This window comes from Labrus bergylta, chromosome 7 (assembly GCF_963930695.1).
Source record: "Labrus bergylta chromosome 7, fLabBer1.1, whole genome shotgun sequence".
Classification (NCBI taxonomy): Eukaryota; Metazoa; Chordata; class Actinopteri; order Labriformes; family Labridae; genus Labrus; species Labrus bergylta.
The window spans coordinates 79,465-99,536 of NC_089201.1; the positions used below are offsets into that span (position 1 = coordinate 79,465).

Below are 20,072 nucleotides of genomic sequence, written 5' to 3' on the forward strand. Positions count from 1 at the left end.
GTCCTCGCAGACCACCGTAGCGCCACTGTCACGCTAAATAAAGTAAAACTACAACATCCGGTTGTATCTTTCCGGAATTTATAAACGTGTGTTTTTGAGGACGTAAACATGTTTAACTATACATCTCAAGGGAGAATGTCGTCAAAAAATAACAATTAATCCAATAACATTTTTGTAGTGTTTATTTTTTAAATAGGCCTATTTTTGCTGTGGTTGTACCTTTCTATTTATTTTCTTTGTTTAAGCAGTGAGCTCTCAGAATAGACAGATCGATATCTCAGCTTTAGATAAATAAATATGTTTACAATAATACGCATAGCTGCATTAAAGCTTATAAAAAGCCAATTACACGGAGCTGGATTTATGTTTAAATTAACATCTACTAACTGATACTGAATGACCCCCCTACCCCCTATCTTATTGTTTGTTTTTTAATTTTTATTTAAAAAAAATTAAATTAAATGAATTTCTGCATCAGGATTGCAAACTTCATTCATAAGTAATTATTCAATTTTGTTTTTCAATTGCTCTCTTTGTACTTGCACTAGAATAAACATGACTGAATGCTAAAATGGTTATCTATTTTGATGATGGTGCAAATATTTAAATATATAGGCCTAGATAACAGAAATATCTGATAAAATACTCAACTGTGTGTGTGTGTGTGTGTGTGTGTGTGTGTGTGTGTGTGTGTGTGTGTGTGTGTGTGTGTGTGTGTGTGTGTGTGTGTGTGTGTGTGTGTGTGTGTCGGGTTACTTGGTCAATGCAATAAATAAAACATGTGTATCATGCCCTGGTGTGGTCCCTTGACCAAAAATTACCTTATTTGTACGTCACTTTGGATAAAAGCGTCTGCTAAGTGAATTGTAGAATAGGATTGTAGAATTGTATGGCACTTACAATGGCATACAATTGAAATATAGTACAAAGTGTTAAACATATAATAGAAAAAGCAACAATATTATTAAAAAAACAAAGAGGAAGCTATCCAATCAATAGGCCTATAGCATGTAACATTTTTCGGTATTGTAAGAAATCCATAATTTACATCCTACCCATCACTTTTACACTAGGTTAAACTGAGGTAAGGACCATTAATATGGAGGTCTTTAACAACACCTGCTGGATATTCGTCGTTACTACAGCATGTCGCAGATTTATGTCAGGCACTTTTTTGAACACCTAACGTGGCGACGATTTTGGACAAAGGACCCTGAAACGGCGGCTCATCGTTGGCTCCCCGGCGAAAAGGAATATTATTTGTTTGTCTGAGACTTTATCCACCTGAAATCTGAATCATCCTGATTAATACTCAGGTAAATATTGTATAATATCAATCGGCATCTTTTCGTTTATAAAATGAGTATGAAATGCGTGATAATTGTGCTCGGCTTTACGTAACAAAGCGAGATATCCGTAGATAGCGCCAAGTCGTAAGTGGCGCTTCTAATGAATGGGCTACAAGTTGAGAGATTAGCTATTTAGCCAAACTCTGGAAAGTGAAGCACTTCACTTCAGTTTTAAAGACATAAGCCGAGAAACGCTGTGCAACATTGTCTTGCGTTTTAGTAGCCAAGTTAGTAGAAAAAAACATATATCTGGACTTGGTCAACGTAAAATACGTCTTTTATTTGCTAAGCTAACGTTAGCATTGCTCCTTGGTTATGTTTCTCAACACAACACAGCCCATGTTCTGAGTAACGATAATTTACTTCTACTATTACTACTTATATTGAGTGGCATTACGTCTAAAGAGTTTATACGTTTTGTAGAGTTACTATCTTACCACAGTGCAAAGTGACTTTCTCAACAGTATAAGCACAGTTCAGTTCGAATATCCTGTAAACAATTGTCACGGAAAACATTAAACAACTAGTCGTAGGAAGAACATGTATTAAGCCATTTAAAAAAAAAAAAAAAAAAAAAAAAGAATCCATATATTACCCCTTGTTTGTTCATTGCAGGTCTTGGGCTCAGTGCTCCGCTCGCAGCCCCTGGAGAAAACCGTTTGGGGAAGCCAAAGAAGGAGCCATGTTTCTGTACAACATCACCTTACAGCGTGCCACGGGCATCACACATGCCATCCATGGAAACTTCTCAGGTGATCACTGCATCCTCTTTTTCCTGGTATGGTTTCTTTGAACCAGAGTAGGGCTTTCCGTCTAACTTAATCAACTACCAAGGTGCATGAAGACTGAATGATTTGCAGAGGTCAAAATGCTCCTGCAACATTTGTAGTAAGAAGAACTATATTAGTTTATTTTTATTATATTCCTTGGAGCCTTTAATGTCTTTGAATGTGTCTATTTATCAAAAAGTAGTAATTGACCTAAAAATTGAATGTAACCGTTTTTCACCAGTGTTTCCCCTAGGTTTACAGCGTTGGGAGGGTGGGGGGACACGACGACACAAACACTTGAAGGAATCTTGGTGTTCATGTGTTACTTTTAATGACAGCTGTCCTTTTCTATCAGAAAGGCATCCTTAAATGACTTCTTTCCCTGATTTCCAACTCTATCCACTATCCTATCTCTTCAATAAAAGCACAAAAAGCCCTAAAATAAATCTTAACAAAAAAAAACAAATATATATTTTTTTTTAACTTGACCTTCAAGGGGGGGGCGCCATTAGTTCTTACAGTTGATGTTTAAAACTCGACATGCTGAAAAGTAGGGTTATGAGGATACTCTCAGTTCGGGAGATGAAACACAACACTGGTATTTTAAACACTACTTTTAAGAAAACTTTGATTAAAACATATACGACTGGAAATAAAGTATTTATTTGATTTGAAGTTACAAAATGCCAAACAATGGAGCTCCATTTGAAAAAGTTAATCTGTAATGAATGTTACTGCTCATAAAGTCTCTGGGTGTTGCTTTAAGGAAACATAATTGTAATGCAGATATGATGAGTTTTTCATGTCTCTTCTCTGACAATCACTGGAGAAAGATTGAACATTTCTGATCTCAGCATACAAGTTTAATCTTCCGCCGGGGGAAATGGCTGCAACACAAATGGTTTGAAAGCGGCTGGGGGCATCTTCTGTGATAATTTCAAGTTAAACATCAGACTCAGTCGAGGTGGCTGCTGCTCTGTGTCTATGAAACACCTTGATGAGAAATAGCATCTCGTTTTGATATTGAGGATGCCATCACCATAATCAGAACTTGTGCCACAAAACCTCATCTCACCCATACTGAAAAGAGATGTTTGTGGGTTTTTTATAGGAACCAAGTTGCAGGAGATTGTTACTTCCAGGGGAAAGATCTTGGAATTGTTGCGGCCTGATGCCAATACAGGAAAGGTGCACACTCTGCTCACAATGGAGGTGTTTGGCATCGTTAGGTCCCTGATGGCTTTCAGACTCACTGGAGGAACCAAAGGTATGTACCGAAAGATGAATACACTTCAAAGGACATTTATATGCATAGTTAGCTCATGAAGTCTCTGGGTGATGCTTTGAGGAAACATGCTTGTAATGCAGATATGATGAGTTTGTCATGTCTCTTCTCTGACAATCACTGGAGAAAGATTGAACATTTCTGATCTCAGCATACAAGTTTAACTTTTTTATCCCCATTGGTCATCACCCTTTAGCACGAGTTGACTTTGATGTTTGACTTTGGTTCTGTGACCTAAATAAACTGATGCAATGCAAAGGGAAATCATTGTTGTGCTTCATGTGACACTATTTTTGTGTGTTTATGTTTTTTAGATTACATTGTTGTTGGAAGTGACAGCGGTCGTATCATCATCCTGGAATACCATCCATCAAAAAACATGTTTGAGAAGATCCATCAGGAAACCTTTGGGAAGAGTGGCTGCAGACGCATCGTCCCTGGCCAGTTCCTGGCTGTTGACCCAAAAGGCAGAGCTGTTATGATAGGTAAGAAAATTACTTTGTTTTGCTTTCCCGGTCAAGTTGATTTTCCCATTACAGAATCAGAAAGATCATGCCCTACCTTTTTATAGCATGCTACACAGCTCCTGGTACAGGTTCTTGTCATAACATGCATTGACAAATGCAACTCCTAACAGGAAGGTCTTCCTACATGCACTATCAAACCCCTGCAGATGATACAAAATGCAGCAGCACGACTGGTCTTCAACCTTCCTAAAAGAGTACATGTCACTCCGCTGTTCATCTCCTTACACTGGCTCCCAGTTACAGCTCGCATCAGATTTAAAACTCTGCTGCTCACTTACAAAACAGAGACAAAAATGTCTCCTCCTTACTTTAACTCTCTGATCCAGGACTACACTCCCTCCCGCCCACTACGCTCTGCCAATGAAAGGCTGCCAATCCAACCTTCACAACAGGGTCCTAAATCTGTAGCTGGACTTTTCTCCTCTCTGGTCCCCTGTTGACGGAACAAATTACCAAACTTCTTTCAATCTGCAGAGTCCCTTTCCAACTTAAAAAAAAAAAACATGAACACCTATGCCTATAATGATAGGAGTGGTACTGACAATGGCATGGATAATTTCTGTTGGGCATCAATATTGATTTTAAGAAAAGCTATATATATTTATTTTTGCATTATAATTTTTTTCTTTGGATTTCTCATTCAATTTGTTTTTTTATTTTTCTTGTTAGTACTGAATAAAGTAGCCACTGAGTGTCAAGACACGTGTCCAGCTGAATGTCTATTCTTCAAACAGTCTGTCATTACTGTTTTGTGTTTATTCAATTCAATATGTTTGTCTTTGAGCAGAGCCCTGAATATTTAAACTACATTAGTGTCAATCGTTTTGAGTACTTTTTTTCTGTCCCTTGTTTAGGAGCGATCGAGAAACAGAAGCTGGTTTATATTCTGAACAGAGATGCAGCTGCCAGACTGACCATCTCCTCTCCACTGGAAGCACATAAAGCCAACACGCTGGTCTACCATGTAGTAGGAGTCGATGTAGGCTTTGAAAACCCTATGTTCGCCTGCCTCGAGATGGACTATGAGGTATGGAGATGTTATCATGACTGTACGGTTACCAACAGGTTTGTGTTGTTGATGTGATGAGTTTTCATGTCTCTTCTCAGACTATTGTTGGAGAAAGATAAAAACTTCTCTGATCTATGTTTTGAAGTCTGATACTCAGCTGTTATTTGTAATATTTTGGTTAAATATGCCAACACTATAAACCTTTTAATACAATAATTTTTAGTTGAAGATCACCACATAGTAGTGTCTCAGACTATATTTCACCTAACAATGGTCTCATTAAAAACAATCTCCGTCTATTACTGCTCTTTCCAGGAAGCTGATAATGACCCGACAGGAGAAGCGGCCGCCAACACTCAACAGACGCTCACCTTCTACGAGCTGGACCTCGGTTTGAATCACGTGGTCCGCAAGTACAGTGAGGCTTTGGAGGAGCACGGAAACTTCCTCATTACTGGTAAGCACTCAGACTCAAATGCAATCTTATGATAAATGTTAAACTTCTAATACTAATGGTTTGAATGTACTGTGCAAGTATTTGAATTTAGCACTTTTAGCTTAAGGATTATTACGCACGTCAAAGTGTTGCAGATGTGATGAGTTTGTCATGTCTCTTCTCTGACCATCTCTGGAGAAAGAAGTACCTTCTCTGATCTCAGCACCAGTTAGCAAAGACAACAACAACACATTGAAAAGCAAGTTAAAGTAGTGAGGGGAATGTGCAGGCTGCACAAAAGGTCGCTCTGCTGTTTACCTGGAATCATATTTTAAAAAAAGAAGTGTATATGTACGAAACACTTCTGTCTGTGTAGTTCCCGGGGGATCAGATGGGCCCAGTGGAGTCCTGATCTGCTCTGAAAACTACATCACCTACAAGAACTTTGGAGACCAGCCTGACATCCGCTGTCCCATCCCACGTCGTAGGGTGAGTGCTCAATACTGAAATAATGTAAAATACAGATTATTCTATTACAGCTTCCCACGACTGTGGCACAAAACTGTTACACGTGTCTTTGCTCTAAGTATTCAGCAGATAATTTAACCTGTCAACCCAAAGATTCATTACAGTTTGAGTCATTCTCCTCATTTGTCCTGTCACACAGAACGACCTGGATGACCCGGAGCGGGGCATGATATTTGTCTGCTCAGCTACCCACAAGACCAAGTCCATGTTTTTCTTCTTGGCCCAGACTGAGCAGGGAGACATCTTTAAGGTTACCCTGGAGACGGATGAGGAAATGGTGAGTGAAGACTGAGGAGCGATGGATTATCATTCATCCATACTGCTCTCTATTTGCACTTCTTCAAAGCCAAAATCTGTCACAGAGATATGAAGGGTATAAAACAAATCTATTGTAATTAAGTGTTGTGTGTGTTGATTCAGCAACAAATCTTCTCAGTACATAGAATAAGGGTTTAAAGATGTCTGTGTTTTTGTTTTTCAGGTCACAGAAATCAGGCTGAAGTACTTCGACACGATTCCTGTGGCTACAGCCATGTGTGTTCTGAAGACTGGCTTTCTGTTTGTGTCTTCAGAGTTTGGAAACCAGTAAGTCATTTGTCTTAAACTACTCTTCTTCTTTCCTCTCCAAGTAACTCCAAGTTGACTGACCAAGTAACATGGTCAGTAACTTGACTGACCTTGACTTTGAATCTCTTTGTTCTTACATTTCTGAGTAAGAATGTCCTCTTTCGACCAAATGATGAGCAATTTATCTATTTTATTCATTTAAGTTAATATTTTTTATAAATTTCTGTGCGACAGCTTTGTTTGGGGTAATTGGTTGTGTCCAAAAGTTGTGGACGATAAAGTGAACTCATTCAACACAATAAAAAAACATTTCAGACACTACTCAATCACCGATCGAACGCAGACAGTCATGTCGCATAGCTAAGACTTGCAGCTGGTTGCTCCTCTCCTCCTCTGTGAGCAATGTAAATGCCATTTTCCGCTTTTCAAAAAGTATTGAACCGCAATGTAAGATGGTATAAATCGTTGGTGACCATCGGTTGTACACTACTTTTCACAATGCATGATGGGATACAATTAGTGGACTATATAGGTTTTGAGTTCAGACACATTTACAAAATGTCGTGTTCACTAAAAACTTATTCTAGTGTGAGTTTGGACAGTCATTATGTTTTTGGGTTGTCTGTCTGTGTTTATCAGTCTGACTGTCACACTAATCTCACGACACCTTCATATTTGAGCAAGTCCTTCATATTCGCCTCAAATGTCTACTTCAAAGAAATGTTGAAGTAGTTAGAGCAAATATTAAGCATGTAGAGCAATGAGAATGAACTTAATGGTCTAAAGTGGCAAGACAACTTACCTTTGTGGTTGTTTTCACAATACCTGTGTTTGCTACATGTTCCTATGGAATCTAAAATAAAATGTCTATTTCTTATTTATTGCAAGGGAAACAAACTTTTGCGATAGTGTTTATTGCGAATGCTCTGTGATAATTAGGAAATGGTGATTTGTTGTGCAGCCCTACTCTCAATGCAAAATCAAAAAAAAACAAAGTTTCCTCTGACTTCTGTTGCTCATGTTGTGTTTTACCTGTTGTTTCCTTTTAGTTACCTCTACCAGATCGCTCACTTGGGTGACGACGATGAGGAGCCAGAGTTCTCCTCTGCGATGCCCCTTGAAGAGGGAGACACCTTCTTCTTCCAGCCCCGCCCACTCAAGAATCTTGTGCTGGTGGATGAACAGGAGAACTTATCACCCATCATGTCTTGCCAGGTCAGTGTGTGTTTCTGTGAGATGATAGAGATAATGAACCCTTCAGTTGGCCCTTCAAATTGCTGCTGTAATTAAAGGCTTTTTTGAATTTAAACTTTTCATTGAAATTCTAAAGACTCTTTTTTTTTTTTTTTGTTGTTGTTGTTGTTGTTTTTTTACAGATTGCTGATTTGGCTAATGAGGACACGCCACAGTTGTATGTTGCCTGTGGACGAGGACCACGCTCTACTCTGAGGGTCCTCAGACATGGACTGGAGGTACGAACACACAAAATAACATGTTACACACACAGTGTTGGCTGAATAGTGATGACATGTTTCATGTCTCTTCTCTGAATAAAAGCTGAAGATTTTATGTTTCTACCTGAATTCAGCACAAACACAAAGTCCTCTGTTTTATATCTCTTCCCTGCCCCCCTCCCCCAGTGTCAGCTCTTGTCACTCCCCAAACAATGACCAGTTATCTGCTGGTACTCGCATACGCTGGACACATCTGGTTCTGTAATTTTTCACCAGTTTGAGTCTTTTAGTAAAAAGACCTGCTGCAGGGCTGGACTGTGTTTTTCCAGTAGTGCTCTGCTTGTGATTCATGCACTTATTTTTTATGTTTGAGCCTTTCAGAACAAAGGGGTCCAGTTAAACATGTGAGCAGTACAAACAGGGTCATAGTAACGCCTCAGTTAGTCCACCTCTTAGTCTCGTAAGGCCTGCACGACTGCTCGTTTAAACTGTGAAAACATACTGTCATCCTTGCGCCTTTACAGCGTCATGATAACATCTGTGAAGTTTCATGATTGTTGAATCCTTTTTGTCCCTCCTTTCTCTCTTCTCTGTATCATTCTTTTTAAGGTGTCAGAAATGGCCGTGTCCGAGCTGCCCGGTAACCCCAATGCTGTGTGGACAGTACGCAGACATGTGGAAGGTAAAAACTTTGAAAACTCTTGTAAATCAAATTTACAGTGTCAGCTCAGAGTCTGGTGAAGACTGCAGAAAGTGTTTTTTTTTTTTTTTTTTACGACTGTACGGTTCTTCTGAAGGCTTTTGGAACGACTGAATTTCACACAGATTTTTTTAACTGCCATGTCCACAAACCTTCAACATCACAAAGTGTTTAGTCTGTGTGTTAACCCTTCAGTCAGTACGTGAGTGAAATGTGTTTTCTATAAAAGTGTCATTCTATAAAGTTGTCTTTGCAGTCTGTGCTTTTTATTTCTTTTCTTCTCTTTTTTTTTTTTTTTTTTTTTAGACGAATTCGATGCCTACATCATTGTGTCTTTCGTGAACGCCACTCTGGTTTTGTCCATCGGAGAGACTGTAGAGGAAGTGACTGATTCTGGATTTCTGGGAACAACGCCCACTCTCTCCTGCTCTCTGCTCGGTGAAGATGCCCTGGTGCAGGTGTGTGCAGTATACCTATAATATAACTTTATTTATACTGTAACAACACTGGACAACTACCTTAAGGTTGCACAGTGAGATATTTGTAGAACCAGATAGATACTTTATTCATCCCCTGGGGGAGATTCAGGTTTACCCCATAGCTCACATACAAGTTAAAATATTGAAGAAGACAATGTTAATTTTCTGAACAGGACTACAAACAGATTCATGGGTAATCAAAAACTGCATCAACAGAATTCAAAGATAATTAATATCCTAAAAGTCTCTGTGATCCTAAAAAAAAGTTCTTATTAATGCACCCATTCCCGGGGTGAGAGAGTGTTCAGAAGGAAAAGGCGGGAAGTGACTATGTATTTCTCCTGCTCATTCATCTGTTTGTCCATAACAGGTATACCCAGATGGCATCCGTCACATTCGAGCTGACAAGCGTGTGAACGAGTGGAAGACGCCAGGTAAAAAAACAATCGTCCGCTGTGCTGTGAACCAGCGGCAGGTCGTCATCGCCCTCACCGGAGGGGAGCTGGTCTACTTCGAGATGGACCCGGTAAGAAGTTTGAGGTTCAATTCAGTAATTTGCATTGTTGAAGTGATGTTGTTGCTCTGATGTTACATGTTCAGCCTTTCAGGTCTTAGGATTCTTTAACATCATAGTTGAGTCACAAATCAGAATGAAATCTCTGCTCTCATATTAGTTCATTTTAACTGTTTTAACACAATCTTCTTGGAAGTTTTATGCTGAATTTTTGACATAAATCACATTGATGAAATTAAGTAGCCGACCTGAAACCCTCAATTTTTATGTAATGCATCATTAGATAGAGTTGAGTAAAGCCTGTAGATTTGCAGATTTGGCAGCAGTAGCTGAACAGAGTAGATGAAAAGTTAGGGTCTGTCGGGTAAAGGTGGGATGTAGAGGGTTCATTGCCCAGTCAACTATCTCAATACTGAGATATGGAGTGTGTGGACAGGGTTTGGTTGGTATGGTTAAGGAGATGTCAGATGAGGCATTTTTAAAGTCAGTGGATTTGGGTGAGGAGAAATAGTGCCAGTCGGGGTCAGAAAATAAAGGAGAAATCTGTGCTATGCCTCTCTTTCTCCTCTCATGAAAATGAAGGACTAGACTATCAGTCACAGATTCCAATGTAAGTAAAGATATCAATGGTAGTGTAACCTTCTCTTTGATCTGCTTCCTCTGCCTCCCTCTAGTCCGGCCAGCTGAATGAGTACACCGAGCGGAAAGAGATGTCCGCTGACGTGGTTTGTATGAGCCTGGCTAATGTTCCACCCGGTGAGCAACGTTCACGATTCCTTGCTGTGGGACTGGTGGACAACACAGTCCGGATCATCTCCTTGGACCCTTCGGTATGAACAAAAACGCTGCAGAACAAAAACAACACCCAATTATTGAGCAGAACTTGCATGTTATTTGGTGGTATTGTTAAGTATTGTTATCTTGCAGACAAATCATTTCCATGTTTATTCATACAACAGTTACACCCAGACCCAGAGGAGAACCTCGTGCATCTCGAAAATTACTCTCCGCTGTCGGGTTAGGGTTATCGCCAATGACCAGCCAACCAGATGTTTATCCTCCTTTAAATGTTTTCATGCTCCTGTAAGAGATTTATTTAGGATCACGGAGCCAAGAATTATAACCTGTCGAGCATACATCAACCATCGACTCAAAGAAATAACTGAACTGCTGACTCATCTGACCAACCAAGAGGTCAACCTTATAAATCACAGAAGTCAACAGACCATCTAAGCACATGGTAGAAGTTCATAAAGCCCCTGAATTTGTCATGAGCTCGGTATTGTTATGGTTATTAATGGTTATTATGGGAGTGTTTACTCCCTGTAAGTGTCCAGTAGAGGGAGAAAAGGAGGTTTTTGTATGAAAACCACTAACAGCACCTCTTGTGAGACTGTTTTATGTTTGCTACTCTCTGTATTTTTTTCATTATTTATTAATCTTAACCCTCTGATTCTTTATCATTGAAAGGATTGCCTTCAGCCATTGAGCATGCAGGCCCTTCCAGCCCAACCAGAGAGTCTGTGTATCGTTGAGATGGGTGGGGTTGAGAAACAGGATGAGCTCGGAGAAAAGGGAACCATCGGCTTCCTCTACCTCAACATTGGACTTCAGGTATCCTGTCTCATTCACCAAACAGAATGTGAAAATGTTGCTTTTATTCGAACACAAAAATGTCACATTTGCACGTGGTGTCAGCATCTGGTCAGCTGCATCTTCTCAGTGATAAACCTAAAAGGAAAATACTTTTAGGGTACATGATGATTAAAAGTTACAACGATTAACAAAGGTGGAGTGAATGTATATCTGAACAGATGTCAAACAAGGACATTCCCCCTATACAACCAGATGTCTCGCTTCTTTATATGGACATTATGCACTGCTTACATGTTTGATCTCTTTCCTCAGAACGGCGTGCTGTTGAGGACTGTGCTCGACCCAGTGACAGGTGACCTGTCGGACACCAGAACACGCTACCTGGGATCACGACCTGTCAAGCTCTTCAGAGTCAGGATGCAGGGACAGGAAGCTGTAAGTGTCTCAAACATTTACATGTAATCAGTAATCACAAAGAAGTGGTGTGAGTAATGCTATTATTACTCCAGTTTAATTATACATGATACACTTGAATGCTATAAACGTGTTATCTGCCCTTAAATCTGTAAATGTTTGTCATTTTAAAGAACAGGTGATCATGAGGTGTTTCTCTCTTGTTCCTGACAGGTGCTGGCCATGTCCAGTCGCTCCTGGCTCAGCTACTCGTACCAGTCTCGCTTCCATCTGACCCCTCTGTCATATGAAACGCTGGAGTATGCATCTGGTTTTGCGTCAGAGCAATGCCCTGAAGGCATAGTAGCCATTTCTACCAACACTCTGAGGTACGGAGACTTTCTGGAAAAGTAACACGTCCTCTGATTGCCCTGTGTGCCACTGCAGAAAGTTTGGAGAGGGTGGTGAAGAATCTAAGATAATAATAATACATTTTATATATAAGTGACATAATGTGTCACTATTGCAGAAATGCACCAGAGCAAATAATCAATAAATATAAAATGAACTTTATCTTGTTTTTACAGCATATAACACGGCGGAAGCTTTCCTTTTTATCATCAGTGAACATGCCATATTGACTACAGAACAACATAGTGTATTGCGTGTAAGCTTTGGCCTCAGACTTGGCCGCAATCTTCCTCGCTATTTGGTGGAATCATATCATCTCGCAGCCCTACACAACATGAAAAATGGGCTCCATGTGTTCCTTTTAATTATGACCAGGGAAGCAGCCTTTGTCCTACGAAATATTTGTAGAGAATCCACTTGTTTGTGTATTCTCCTTTAAAGTTTAACAAAAACTTAACATGGCCCATTACTTTCTTTCTTATTGTGATAGGAGAAATATGGATTATGATAAAAATAGTGTAAATGTCAATATAATGACTACAGTCGGACAGTTATATCTTTGTAAACAAGATAATAAAGTCATGTCAAAAGGCAAACCTTTCAGCCTGTATAGAAAGTAAATAACGAAAACAAGATATTTAATGATCACACCAAATTCCCTGATAACCTACAACACATTTATTGAACAAAAGTCCTACATTGACCTGTCACTAAAATGTCAGAACAGTGTTGTAGGTATGCAGAGCTCAGCCGTCACCAATCAGGTTGAAAAGATTTATAACTCCCCCTCTTGTCATTATCCGTCCAACAGAATCTTGGCTTTGGAGAAGCTAGGAGCAGTCTTCAACCAGGTGGCGTTTCCTCTGCAGTACACACCCCGAAAGTTTGTCATCCACCCCGAGTCCAACAACCTCATTTTGATCGAGACCGACCACAATGCCTACACCGAGGCGACCAAGGCTCAGAGAAAGCAACAGATGGCTGAGGTATGAGCTGCTACTTCATTGAGATAATGATGTATTAACCCCTTTGTGTCAGTGGAGAGGAGGCTGTGTTTTGTTTTTTTAAAGGTTAAGAGGTGAAAAAGAAAGATGATTGTGTGTTAGGGTTCTGTCTAACAAAGTGTAAATGCAGATGTTTTGAGATATGCTGTTAACCAGACAATCAAGTGCATGTTATTTATTTGATTTATGGTTTATCTAGTAAACTAAATCTGAAAACAGCCAACCAATGTGAGCATCAGATTGTTTATAGCAGATGGTAATTTGCATCACCTGTCCCTTGAAGGGCTTTTGTGTGAATAAAAGATGACAGTTTCAACAAAAAGATAAAAGACACAATAAGTCACACATGCAGAGACCCTATCGAAGGTTTTGACACCTCATCATTTTCAATCCTTAGTTTCATTATGAAGTTAGTTTTCAATCATGCAGATTGATTGTATTCAGAGTAGGGCTGGACAGAGTTGCTCCTCTAAATCCTTCAGCTGACCTGCTCTGTGCTTTGTCCTTTGTTTGTTTTTTGGCCGCTGCAGGAGATGGTGGAGGCGGCTGGTGAGGATGAAAGAGAGCTCGCCGCTGAGATGGCTGCGGCCTTCCTCAACGAGAATCTGTCTGAGGCCATTTTTGGTGCTCCTAAAGCAGGAGCGGGACAGTGGGCCTCACTGGTGCGTCTCGTCAACCCCATACAGGGTACAACGCTGGACCAGGTGCAGCTGGAACAGAACGAGGCTGCTTTCAGGTGAGTCAGTTCAAGGACATGAGCTTTAGCAGCAGAGGAATAGCAAAATTAAAAGTGTGTTACTGAAATCAATAACACGACTCAATACAATAATTATAGAGTCAAACAAAGAGATGTTGCCTGAAACTCGGTTCTGATTGAAATATGTAAAACCTGTATTCATGCACTATGCACCTTTTTAATGAGAAGTGTAATCAGGACACCCTAGGCAGGTGCTTCTATCGCTTATTGTAGATTACAGGAGTGAGATTAGCAGAGCTGGAAACTTAATATATGGTTAAGTTTTCAGAGAACAGAACAGAAGGTGAAGTTTGTGTATTACTATATTAGGAACACAACATGCAATTAAATCTTTAAATGTAAAATGCTACACAGAGTATTTAACCATGACGTTTACATTTGCATGAAATCAACATTTTACCTTCTTTGCCTGCAGTCTTGTATCCTCTGTCGTACACGTGGTCATGATTTGCCTGATATCATTATAAGTAATCGTTGATGAGCTGAAACTGGGAGGGCTGCTCTCAATGTTCCTGCAGAGAAGTGGGTCCTGATGCACAGGGACGATGACAGGTTGAATGAGTGACTGTTTTCTGTGTATGCGTTCTGATTTAACCTCAGTCAGTTTTTTAAAACAAGGGACAGATGTAGAAGGACTTAAAGGGATAAGACACAATGTGTACACAGGAAGAAGGGGAATTAAAAATATGAAAGGACGAGCGGAGATTTGGAAATGAGCGATCACAGACACAAGCTGCTTGCACTGCAGTAAAGGGTTCACACGACATTCTGTTTTATAATTTAAAGTGGCGTGTGCCTGCGGTGGGGTCAGATGAGGTAAGAGAGTCCAGAGTCTGACCATGAACTGTTTCATGTTTATGTCTTTTCTCAGTGATTAAAGTCAGCCCCCTAATATTCCCAGAATCCCGCATATTCTTGCAGAGCTGTTTCTTAACTTGCAGGATTTATTTGGCACAGTCGATATCGAGGGCTGCCAAACAGAATGAAGGACCTTTCAGGATTGTGTTAGTCAGAAGAAAGGACTTGTTTTGTTTTCATAGAAAGAGAAACTTTTTATAGACTTGGATTCTCATCTCTCTTAAGAAACTGCCTCAGTCACGCTTATTAGCAACTTTTAATCACACAATCCTGTAAACTATTATTGTTTCTCATATTCAGTTTTATTTCACTGGAATCAGTTTCAAGCATGAACTTTGTTACAGTAGATGATGTACAACATGATAAACTGAATATGTAGTTTCGTCCAGCAGTATTTGTTTCTTATTATAGGGCTCATTAGTGCGCTTCCAGAAGTACACATTTTCTCTATAGCTGATTTTTCTTTATCACATATAATGTCACAACCAACCAAGGTAGACTGACCACGAGCTACCTGAGTGTAAAATGAGAGCGCATGCTCCTGTAGGAGACACAGGTTTTCTGTTTCTTTTGAGTCGTTTTTGCGCCCGATAGAATGTACTACACAAGCATAGGGTTAGCTGGTTGTCTTGGTTACAGTCTTAAATCTCTTGATGTAAGGATTTTGTGAAATGTCGATGCAGGATTTGAACGGGAATATTTACTTCCAGAATCAGAGCTGCTGAAAAAGTGGCCGTCACTGTTGAGCTCTATTAACTACATCCAGGCAACATCCTGTGGAAGCATTCATATGCATCATTGTCTGCGTTAATGCAAGTTTTTAAACCATGAGAGGTAACTTGAATAAAGACTGTTGGTGTTTGCCTTCATTTACCCTGTACCGGCTTCAAAGGCACAATGTTAGATAATACTGAGTAAACTTTGAGGTAGATTTATGACCGTGTCGGACATCCCAGTTCAATTATTATAAAAGGTCCTTTTTGTTGAGTAATTATTTTTTAAAGAGCCCATGATTTACACCTCCTACCGTCCTGTGTTTGATCTTTTTCAGTGTTGCAGTTTGTCGTTTCACCAACACGGGGGATGATTGGTACGTTCTGGTGGGTGTTGCCAGAGATATGATTCTCAACCCCAGATCAGTGGGTGGAGGATTTATCTACACATATCGCCTCACTGGCGGAGGAGAGAAGCTGGAGTTTGTGCACAAGGTGAGTCTGACACTGAAGGTACTGTGAGGAGTTTTTCCTCTGAATCTGACTTCTATAAATACTGACTCCTGTACATGACCTACTTTAGGAAGACAGACTCTGCTCATGGATTAGTGTCTCTTAATCATTATTTTGAATGTGTGTCACCATTTCCACCGGGTTGGATTCTTAAATAATGAAAGACAGAAAAAGCCTTTTTTTTTAATACCATTTGAGAGCTGCAAGGACGTGGTTAAAGATGTTTGCACCACACGTGCACTAAAGGACAGAATCCGCCCAGCCAACAAGTTAAGTTTAATTACACTTAAATTGCTGAAAGGGGGGAAATGCAATACATTCAAAACAGAGAATTGCACTACGTTTCTCCTTCACCTGTAGATGGTGACATTTCCGTGTTTACACATTATACAAATCCAGACCACTGCTGCGATCACTTACCTTGCCAATAGAGGGTGCAGGTTAGCAGGTAACTGCAGATTAAGAATCTTTAGGTCTGCAGCAAGCTCAGTCTGGTGTCAAAGTTGAGGTAACAGTTTTGGGATTAAAGATTGACTGATCAAAATAAATGCACATTGAAAGGGGCTAAAATGAAATTGCATTGCCATCACACTGATGTGAGACAACTGGGCTCACATTTTTCTATAAGCGGAGTGCTGTTGTATCCCATGATCAATAAGCTTCGGGTTAAGGGTGTTCGTTATTATTGAAATGTGGGTTAGTGTGTCACTGTTTGAGAAGTTAGTTAAGATAAGGATTGGATTTAAGTGAGAGAGAGGTCCTCATTAGTCAGCAGGCAGGAGAGCTCCAGGAAATCTTAACGACACCAAACACAGATATTATGCATCATGCACTGCTGCCCATTCAGTCTCCAGAAACTCAAATAGAGCAGCAGCAGCTGTCTGCTGAATCACTCCATCTTCGAACGTTACCTGGTGTGGTTTAAAAAGAGGAAGTGAGTCATGATAGTTTTATTCTAGCACTGTGTCATCAACTCCCATTAGAGGAAATTTCCCAACCGCTGAACCATATCAGCAATTTAAGAAGAGACACCCGGTGCACATGAACGCATCATGATCAAGACACATTATGCCTGCACAGTTTGACATTCTGAGGTACACCCATGTTTGCACAATTCAGTGACATATTCATGTTTAGAAAACAATAGGAGTACACACTTTTATCATGGGCACAGAAAATGGTGATACTCTTTTAGATTCATGCTGTAGTAAATATTGTCAATATTCAGCTGGGTGACTTCGAGAGTGTTTGTGTGCTAGTTGACACGTCAACAGTACTCACACTGCCTCAAAGAAGGTCCGTCTGTGTTTTGAAAAACGCTTCAATAAACATATTCTTTGTTTTCCAGCTTTATTAAAACCAAGCCAATACCTTTAGATAACTTAGTTAGAATTACAGTATATACATTCAGCAGCCAGTTCTCTGGTATACACACGGCCATTTAGAACTGTTGTTGAACGTTGTTAAACCTGGGGTAATTGTTTTGCAAAATTAGATACAAAGGCAAAATATACACCATGCCAAAAGTATAAAGGTAAGATAAAAATCACTTTTAATAAAGTCAAGCAGTGCTTCTCACTCACTACGTGTTTATTGCACCAATTGGCTATAGGCCTTGTTGGAGTACACGGTTAGATTTTCCCTGGAAGAAGAGATATCCTTAACCTGCAAACATTTACTCACTGGAGCCTCCAGGGAAAGTAAAGTCAGCTCTGGCTGGTCTTGTATGAAGTCCTTCATGCTTAGCTGTGTCCAGCCTGCTGTCCAGGTGGACTCCCAGTTACCGTGCTTATAGTTCTTCAAGTACCTGAGAGTACTTTCTAAGACTTACAATTCACTGAAGCACTTTTTCAGGATTTATCTGAAAATACAAACATGTGTTTGTGGGGAAGAAACCGTACACTCAAACTGTATTAGCCTGTTAACACTCAAAACTGACAGCAGACAGTTGAAAGGAGTTTGCCCTCAAACCCCATCAGACACTTTTGGAGCCCCTCCCTCCCTTCTTCTGTTATATATTTTTTCTTTTCAAACCCAACAGAATAAGCCTGCACACTTTTTCATAGGGAAATACCTTTGGATAAACCATCCAGTCAATGTTATCATGATTTTGGTTCATTTATGCAAATCCTATTTTGACAACCTACGAGCAGACAAATCCTTGTGCCCCTCCTGTGATCTTTGGCAGCCCCCTCTAGACCTGGCAATCTTTCATAAAAAAATAAAATAAAAATCTGACAGTAAATTAACATTTAAAATGATTTGAAAATGAAGTTCAAATGTTTTTCTTTTTATTACAGGCTGTTATAGACTGAGACACAAGTGGGGCTTCATTGGACACAGTGAATTTAACATATTGAACTCATAGCTGTCCTGGCCCTTCTTAACCTTTACCTTAAATTCCCACTGAACTATGTTTACCACCCTATCTCCCCATCATCAGTTTTCATCTTCTCATTCAGAAGTACCTTGGTGAGCAAGTGTTTGTTCATGCAGGCATGTTTGGAGGGAGACACTAAATGACTCCCTGTAGAGAGTTTTAATGAAAGCAGGAAACCTAAGATAGAGGTTTTTTGGGACCTGGGGACTTTTTGAAGAGGAACTGTCCGCTCGGGACTTCCCTGAGAACTACTACTTTCTGTGTTGATTTGTACCACCATGGTGGGAGAGTACGTACTCTGTAGTTTCTCTGAACGAAGTTTAGGAACTAAAAAGCTCAAAGTTCCTGCGATGGAGAATCACAAAAAAATTTAAAAGTTCCAACAGTTCCCTGAACTATGAAAAAGTTTCTGCCGTCTGAAAACAATGCATCATTAGTGATCAAATGATCCAAGTTGTTGGCAAAAAGAAGGTCGCCAGACTTTGTAAAGATATTTTTGAAAGACCTCCAACTGCAGCCTTATTGGAAGAGCAGTTCTTCTGAAACCCTCATCCATGACAACTCAACACAGCTGCATTGACCAAAAAACATCTCGAGTGAGTGTTGCAGAACAGATTACTGTCAGCAACAATAATGTCGAAGTTGCTCTCACAGGGTTTACACAAGGAGACACATTAGTGGTTAATACAGCAGCCCATGAACTTCAGTGTGATGGGATGAAATTGTAAAAGGATCACTAACACAATGAAGCACCATGTTTTTCTGCATACATACATTCCTCTTTGGCTTAAAATTGTGACGGGGCTTGATCTTAGAGCCTTACATTTAAACTTAAACATGAATCAAAGCTATGACGGGCCTGTTTGAAGGCCACAGAAATGGTGAAAACTTAAGATTTCAATTACTTTCTGTGCTCACTTGCCAGACCTCAACCCTATTGAACTACACAAACATTTAAGGAAAAGTCCGAACATACTGTTACAATCTAATCTATAATCTATTCTGTAAAACGAGTTTATTTATGCAGTGGCGTTCAAACACAACACAGTTCAGAGACTCTTGTAAGGGCATAGATGCAATGAGTAATAGGAGATTTAAAGATGTTGTGACTTGTGATGGCTGTAATCTTGTTTGAGAAGTATAATTCCAAAATGAATAAAAGGTTAATCACTTGATACGTAAAGGACGCCTGACACAACTTCACTTGTGACCACTGTTATCTTGTTTCAAAATAGAATTTACCAAAGGAATGAAGAGGGCAATTCTGTCACAAGTCATACTTAGAGATATTCATCTTCATTTGCTGTGGGTCGAGGGTTATTACAGAGTCGTCATATCCAATATTTGGTATTCCTCTACAGAAATTGTAATGATTAATTTTGGGTTAATCATTACGGTTGCCCTTTAGATTTTAATTTCTTAAACCCTAAGGAGAAATATTGAAATTCAACTGATTTTAATTAGATTTTGTCAGCATATTTTCCGATCACAAGATTTTCTTAAGTGATTAAATCATCTTGTTGGATGCCATGTAGGGACACAAGGACTCTGCATGCAGCAGGTATCACATTACAATGTCTCAATTGAGAGACGACTGACTGTACCAACTGAGCCACAGCCGACAGAAAAGCCTTTCAGTGCTTCTGTCCCTTCATGCTTGGGCATAAAGCTTTGTTTAGTTACATTCTTGCAAACAAGAGCTGGTGTGTTCAACTCAAAGGAAATCGAAGCGAACACTATCAGCAAAAATAAGATGTTGTATAAGACGCAGTTTTAATGCCAATTCTTTTCATCTAAGTGCACTGCACACTTTTTACCAGTGTGACCGA

General features: G+C 39.8%; 1 protein-coding gene across 1 annotated transcript in view; it reads left to right on the forward strand.

The window, feature by feature from the left end:
* The first annotated feature begins 1,173 nt into the window (after window positions 1-1,173).
* sf3b3 (splicing factor 3b, subunit 3) overlaps window positions 1,174-20,072 on the forward strand; it is a 30,124-nt gene continuing 11,225 nt past the window's right edge. Inside the window, exons 1-21 of the mRNA XM_020653074.3 lie at window positions 1,174-1,316; window positions 1,965-2,101; window positions 3,231-3,386; window positions 3,719-3,889; window positions 4,786-4,958; window positions 5,256-5,397; window positions 5,753-5,865; window positions 6,044-6,181; window positions 6,386-6,489; window positions 7,521-7,686; window positions 7,848-7,943; window positions 8,535-8,607; window positions 8,932-9,083; window positions 9,475-9,630; window positions 10,293-10,448; window positions 11,089-11,232; window positions 11,527-11,649; window positions 11,842-11,996; window positions 12,830-13,004; window positions 13,553-13,758; window positions 15,689-15,845. Coding sequence (XP_020508730.1) covers window positions 2,032-2,101; window positions 3,231-3,386; window positions 3,719-3,889; window positions 4,786-4,958; window positions 5,256-5,397; window positions 5,753-5,865; window positions 6,044-6,181; window positions 6,386-6,489; window positions 7,521-7,686; window positions 7,848-7,943; window positions 8,535-8,607; window positions 8,932-9,083; window positions 9,475-9,630; window positions 10,293-10,448; window positions 11,089-11,232; window positions 11,527-11,649; window positions 11,842-11,996; window positions 12,830-13,004; window positions 13,553-13,758; window positions 15,689-15,845 — 2,826 coding nt within the window. The 5' untranslated portion in view covers window positions 1,174-1,316; window positions 1,965-2,031. The remainder of the gene's footprint in view (window positions 1,317-1,964; window positions 2,102-3,230; window positions 3,387-3,718; window positions 3,890-4,785; window positions 4,959-5,255; window positions 5,398-5,752; window positions 5,866-6,043; window positions 6,182-6,385; window positions 6,490-7,520; window positions 7,687-7,847; window positions 7,944-8,534; window positions 8,608-8,931; window positions 9,084-9,474; window positions 9,631-10,292; window positions 10,449-11,088; window positions 11,233-11,526; window positions 11,650-11,841; window positions 11,997-12,829; window positions 13,005-13,552; window positions 13,759-15,688; window positions 15,846-20,072) is intronic.